At 29.4% G+C, this 6,255-nt stretch overlaps 2 protein-coding genes across 4 annotated transcripts; one reads left to right on the top strand and one right to left on the bottom strand.

Annotated features, from left to right (window-relative positions):
* Nucleotides 1-254: 254 nt before the first annotated feature.
* LOC149502496 (uncharacterized) lies at nucleotides 255-2,721 on the top strand. Of its 3 annotated transcripts, none has more exons than XM_089729057.1 (4): nucleotides 255-476; nucleotides 665-947; nucleotides 1,276-1,809; nucleotides 2,057-2,721. In XM_089729057.1, coding segments are annotated over exons 1-4 (1,122 nt in total). In that variant the 5' UTR covers nucleotides 255-474; the 3' UTR covers nucleotides 2,360-2,721. The 3 variants fall into 3 exon arrangements, with proteins under 3 accessions (XP_089585183.1, XP_089585182.1, XP_089585184.1); XM_089729056.1 differs by having other exon boundaries at nucleotides 255-580; XM_089729058.1 differs by having other exon boundaries at nucleotides 258-480.
* Nucleotides 2,722-2,725: 4 nt separating this feature from the next.
* On the bottom strand, nucleotides 2,726-5,387 carry geminin (geminin DNA replication inhibitor). The gene is made up of 5 exons (XM_089729059.1): nucleotides 5,146-5,387; nucleotides 4,954-5,075; nucleotides 4,641-4,781; nucleotides 3,920-4,046; nucleotides 2,726-3,132 (listed from the first exon to the last, which is right to left on the bottom strand). Exons 1-5 carry the CDS (start codon nucleotides 5,164-5,166, stop codon nucleotides 3,031-3,033), a joined length of 513 nt encoding a protein of 170 aa, XP_089585185.1. The 5' UTR covers nucleotides 5,167-5,387; the 3' UTR covers nucleotides 2,726-3,030.
* Between the last annotated feature and the right edge of the window lie 868 nt (nucleotides 5,388-6,255).

The raw sequence follows: 6,255 nt of genomic DNA, 5'->3' as shown, positions 1-6,255 counted from the left end.
AGAATCCCTATAAATATCACTGTGAACAGTTTCATAAACTTAATTTAATATTATTCTACGTTTAATATGGGAAGATTCAATAAGTATCTGTAAAAGTGCAGAAGTGTGGGGAATCTAACAAAATCATGCCATTTGATTACCTCAATCATGTTTCACTTTTCATACAACTGACAGAGCTTACGTTGGGTTAGAAAGCACTTGGCTGTATAGATCAAGTTTCTGTTGCGTTTTAATTGACAAAGCTTACTCTAAAATGTTGATTAATGTTTATGAAATTAACAAAATCAACACGTCTTTGTTGTGAAATGAGTTAATTTGCCATAATTAATAATATTAAAAATTATATATATGATACTCAATATTATGTATATTTTAGTGCATCTTTGTAACGTTGTAAATTTGTAAATTGATTGATAAAATAAAAAATTCATAAAAGTTTCGGTTAATCGTACATTTCGAGTTACAAGATAAAAAATGTTAGTATGTATTTTCCTTATTGTTTGATACAAGTGAACATGATTGAAATCTTGTTTTGAACTTCAGATTATCTTTTTAATCTTGTTAAAACTAATGTAAAAATGTAAGCAGTTTTTTTTTTTTTTTCGACCATTTAATGTGCTAATTACCTACTGTATGTATATTTAATGATTTTTTTTGTTTACAGGGAATATTTATGTGAACATCTTGATGAAACTGCAAGTGTAGATACACTACAATTAGAAGAATTTTTACGTGAACAAAGAGCAGCTGAAATAAATAGATTAAATTATTTAAGTAAAAAAGTTGATTACCTCCATACTGATTTATTGTACTATAGAAATATTAAATCTAAAATGGGTGCTGCCTGCTATGAAGTCTGGAAAACCATAGTGAAGAAAGTGGGGGGTTCTCCAAATTGTTGGAGAGATGTTGGCCATTTATTAGGTGTTACACAGGATGACCTAAATGTAAGATAAACTGAAAAGACTTTTATTTTAATCTAAAATGGAAAATAAGCTAATTGGTGTAGTGGTTACCGGAATATCACAAAATATTGCTATCCCTACCTAAAGTTGAAGCCTCAATTGTATAGCGTCAGTGCCGTCCGACCTAACTAGGGCAGCTGGATTAGCTTTATTCCTCCTGGAAGAGCTGTGTTGAACCAATTTACTTTTAAAAAATATTTTTCCCCGATACTCAATCTTTCAAAATAAATGCATTAGTTGCCTTTCACTCCTGTAACTTGTAAATGTGCAATATTACCATTAAAACATTTAATTTTCTTTTTCTCCACAGTACATAATGAATTCTTTAAAAGATGACCCAGTGGATATGGTATTGAAAGTATTCAGACAAAATGAAAAAGCTACTATAAATAAAATAGTTGATGCATTCATAAAACTGCAGAGGTATGACATTTTGTTAGCAATTGAAAATCCACTGTGTACTATGGCTGAGTATTTTAATAAAGATGATAGTGGTTATCAAAGTGATGGTAAGATAACTGGTAAAAAGGAAATTGTTACACTCAAAAACCTACCCAATGATCTACCTGCAGCTTTAAATAAAAATATAGTCCTTCAAAACAATGACCCTAAAAGACCTAAAGAAACATTACAGCCCCCAGTTAGTAAACAGGAGCCAGCAGAAAAAGAAAGCCCTATTTTATTCTTAACTTATGCTCAAGATGGTCTACCAACTGCAATTAACATACAGGAATATGTTAGTAATTGGACAGAAATACCAAATGTTAAAGTCATAACATTAAACAATAGAAGAGAAGAAACTTACCAAAATCCTGAAAAATTTATAAGAGAATATTTTGAAAAGGTAAGAAATTTAATGTAGTTTCAACTTTTTATAGTAGTAACTTAGTCAATATTATGTTTTTATTACTGAAAATAAGCACAATGACTATGACCAAAATGAATACTCCACTTTACACTTAATCATTTTGTAGTTTGTAAAAATTATATTTCGTAAACTCTTGTGATGCTCTTAGTACTTATACTGAGTATATTCTGATTCAGTTGAATAGAGTAGCCCAATGCTTATGATAAATGTTTTATACTTTCAGGCTGACTACATTGTGCCAATCATAACAACAGGATATATAAATGAAATAACATCAAACAACAAAAATATACCAAATACAACAGAGAATTTGGATCACAAATATGTTAATTTCATATATAATCTCATTGTTAACAATTATATTCATGCAACTGGTTGTCTTAACAGAAAAGTAAGAAGTGTGCTGCCACAGAATGCAAACGTTGATCTATTTTCACGTATGACAATGTATCCTGATTTATTGCCTTGGACATACGAGACAAACTTTGATGAACAGTTTCAAGAGTTTTTGAGAAAAGAGCCTTGATTTTAGTTTGTAGGACGGTTTTCATGTACAGACATTAACAAATACCAGTATTGCAATGCAAACCGCAATGTATATTTTTGAAATGCATAGTTGGATTGTAATTGTGTAATTACAATAATCATAATAAACACAAATTAATTGTGATTAAAATAAAATTACCATCAAATTGGACTTCTAGAGTTTATACAAAGAAGTTTATAACATATTTATATTATTTAATTTAAGAGAAGAAACAATTATTTCCAATCAACTAATTAGCAAAAACACACGAAGATAAATCTCTTGCCATAAAGTGAAGATTTTTGTTTTTTAACTGTCACTTTTAATAAATGTACCTGACAATCGGACTTTACTGAATAAAAGCTGTTTTATTTCATTTCACCTTTATTTTAAATGTTCACTCACTATTACCACTTCCAACAAATTCCTGTTACAGTGTAATGTTAAACATATAGCAATTACAAATATAGTTACAATTTGGGTTGTTAGTTGGTTTTGCAAGTCCACAAAAGGAGACTACAATATTGCTCAATTTAATATTCAGTATTTACTATACCTACCTAAATTTATGAAAGGCACATTATAGTCCAATGTACCAAGTACAAATACTTAATTAAAATTATATTAAACTTAGATCTTTGTTTGGATTGATTTGCTGTAGAATGTTTTCTTTAATCATTTTTAGTGGTATCCTCTTCCGTTGTTTCATCTGCAGTACTGACATCATTTACATCAATACCTGTGTCATTGTTGCTATCATTTGCAAGCTCCTCCTAAAATAAGACAATTTTGAAATTTATTCTCATGCCCAGGTAATCTTCATAAATAAATGTTGGAAATTACTATTTAGCGAACATAAAGGTACTATTAAAATCGATGCCTCCAATGAACACTACGCTAACTCCAAATTCGTAGATTTACAGGAGCGTTTAAATGAAAAAAGTTAATAAAATCTTTATTATTGCAGATATATTTATGGTTTTTTTTGTGTAACTAGCTGATTTACTCTTGCTTCGAACCCCATCAATAATGATTAATTGTAATACTTTTAACATAGTGAAGCGATTTGTGTCAAAAACGAAAATTTCAAAATTGTGAGTTAGAGTAGTGTTCATTGGAGGCATCGAAATTGTTTTTATCATATTTCATGTGGTCACTGGCAGTATGTACATTTTGCAGTTGATTAGTTGTTATTTATCAATTTTTATGATGTCTCCATTATTTTCATTAAGTTGATTCAACTTACTGAGAAATTATACAGTTTATGTAAACATTAATCAAACGCAGCAAGACAGTACTATCAATCTTGAACAAAGGTCCAATGACAGTTATTATTAGCCCTTTGCACTGTATAGCGATGATGACCACTTATTTTGGTGAGCCAGTCACCTATAGAGTGCAACATGTTAAAAGTCTTTATGACATAGACTTAATTCATAAATAGTAATTAATAGGTATGTAAGTGACAGTTGAATTAAAATTATGAAAGCGCCCATTAAAAAACAGAAGATACTCATTCTGTAATTATTATTAATTGTGCTATTTATTACAAATACACACCTTGATTATTTCTACAAAGCTATTAGCCTCCTCCAGCATCTGTTTCAATGATGCATTTTCCTCCTTCAGTTCTTCAATAGTTTTTCGTAGTTTCTCATTTTCATCTAAAGCATCTTGTAAAGCCAATCTAAAAATATACATAGCATACATGTGCCAATAATTATTTCAAATGTTTGCTTAAATATGGTATTTGTACGTTTTCTGAACACATTTGTTTTATGTTGTTCGTTTGAAAAGAACACTAATTTTAATTAGGTTTCAATTAATAAATAATGTACATATGAATAATGAAATTAAAGTAATCAATCCAATACAAAATGTAAGATAACATTTCAAAATTTATCACAAATCCATATAAAAATTTATTTCTTAATAATATATTTAGTAACTAATGATCTAAAAAAAAATCCATCACAAACTCAGTGCATTCAATTACAACCCACCAGGATTTAATTTTATGTCGGACATATAAATATTAATTATATGAAAAAAGTTATCAACATTTAGTGATTGATGCATGCTTGTGCTAACATTCACAACTGAACACATAGTAATGTTGTAAGTTTGTGTGATTACATCAGGTAAAGATATGCATGTAGGTACATAATAATATGTATATGTAAATATGGAATTTTTTGTACAGTTTCTTAAATTTCATCTGAAATTTGCAACCAGTTATTCTCTAATTAGAAGATTAAACTCTATTCTGTAATCTACTTACTGTCTTTTCTCAGCTAATATTTGCCAATATTTCTCTGATGCTCCTTTAGGATTTGTTAGATCATCTTCAGAAATCTTTGTGTCGAGATTGGCCTGAGTTTCTTTACTCAATAGATTCTTTCGTTTTACCTCTACAGACTCCCTTAAACAGCGAAAGAAAAAATATATAAATCTGATTTGAAAATTTCATGTCTTATGGCAATTTTTTTCAATTGTATGTTATGATTTTGCTCATGTGAAAACAAAAATTACTGAAGTAATAAAGTAAACCTATATTAAAATTTAAATATAAATTAAGTATTGAAGTTTAGTACCCGGGGCTCTCTTGCGAAAGTTGATGTTTCAGTCCTTTCGTTGGTCTACCCACCAAATTTTCCCTATCGTTTGCTGAATGTTGTAATGTCTTCAGTGATCGTCTTGTTATTCTTATGGATTCCTACCAACAGTAATAAAAATTAACATCAAACAAAACAACAAGAAAACTAAAATATTAAACATTAACGAACCTGTGGTTCATGCGAGCTCATTTTGAAAATCTATATCTGATATTAATGAAAATGAAACCAAAATGAATCATCAAAATGAATCGGATCGTATTCAAATCGATACTTTTCACAATTTTATATGAATTCGTAAATTAGGAAACAATCCCGATACACAAATATCTAAAATAACTCAAAACATTTTGGTTAGATTATGTAGGTATGTAGGTAGGTACGCTTTTTTAATTTTAACTGAAACTGGACTTTTTGGCGGGAACGCGAGTAGTGAAGTTGTGTGATTTGTTTTATTTTGTCTATTTAGTGTTTCTTCAGGTTTAAATGTGTAATAACGGTGGTTTATTAACTGTTTAATATCTATGAAAGTGCACAAATGTGGGAAAATGAAACAAAGCCGCTGGACGTAACTTCTCGGGATCCTCCAAAAAGTCCACTGAAAAAATCTTAGTAAATGACCACCATTTTACTGAGATTATATTTCATCCCATATCATCTCATTTCATTTCCTTTAATTTCATCCCAGCTGATTAAGTCTCAAATTAATCATCTTCATTTCATTTCACTCCATAATGTCATTTTTCATAAAAATATGAATTATTAAAATAAGGCATGACTTAAAGGTCTCAGTTACCAGGTCATAAAATCCCTTCAGAAAAATAACTGAAACTGAACCACTAGTGTTAACGTTTAAACGATTCTTTTGTATGATTTTATGGACCGGTAACGAGACCTTTGAGCTAATTCTAATATTCTCTTATTCTCAGTTATATTAAAGAAAAATGGAATAAAGCGAAATGAAATCAAGTTCATTCATCATCATTTAAGACTTTATTAGTTGCGATGAAATTAAATGAGATGGGTTGAAATAAAGTTTCATTAAATTGATTGTTATTTACCGAGACTTTTTCAGAGGACTTTTTGGAAGAACACGATAATCTACATCCAGTCGCTTTGATTCATTTTCCCACATTTGTGCACTTTCAAAAATGCTAAACAGTTAAGAGACCACCGTTATTACATATTTAAACCTGAAGGTGACTAAATTTAAAAAAATTAGACCTTAAAACCTTAACCTAAATTTTAGATTAAACATGAGACCAGATTGTCGGTACACAA

Source organism: Bombyx mandarina, chromosome 08 (assembly GCF_030267445.1).
Source record: "Bombyx mandarina strain Sakado chromosome 08, ASM3026744v2".
NCBI lineage: Eukaryota > Metazoa > Arthropoda > Insecta > Lepidoptera > Bombycidae > Bombyx > Bombyx mandarina.
This window is presented reverse-complemented; position numbering and strand designations above follow the sequence as displayed.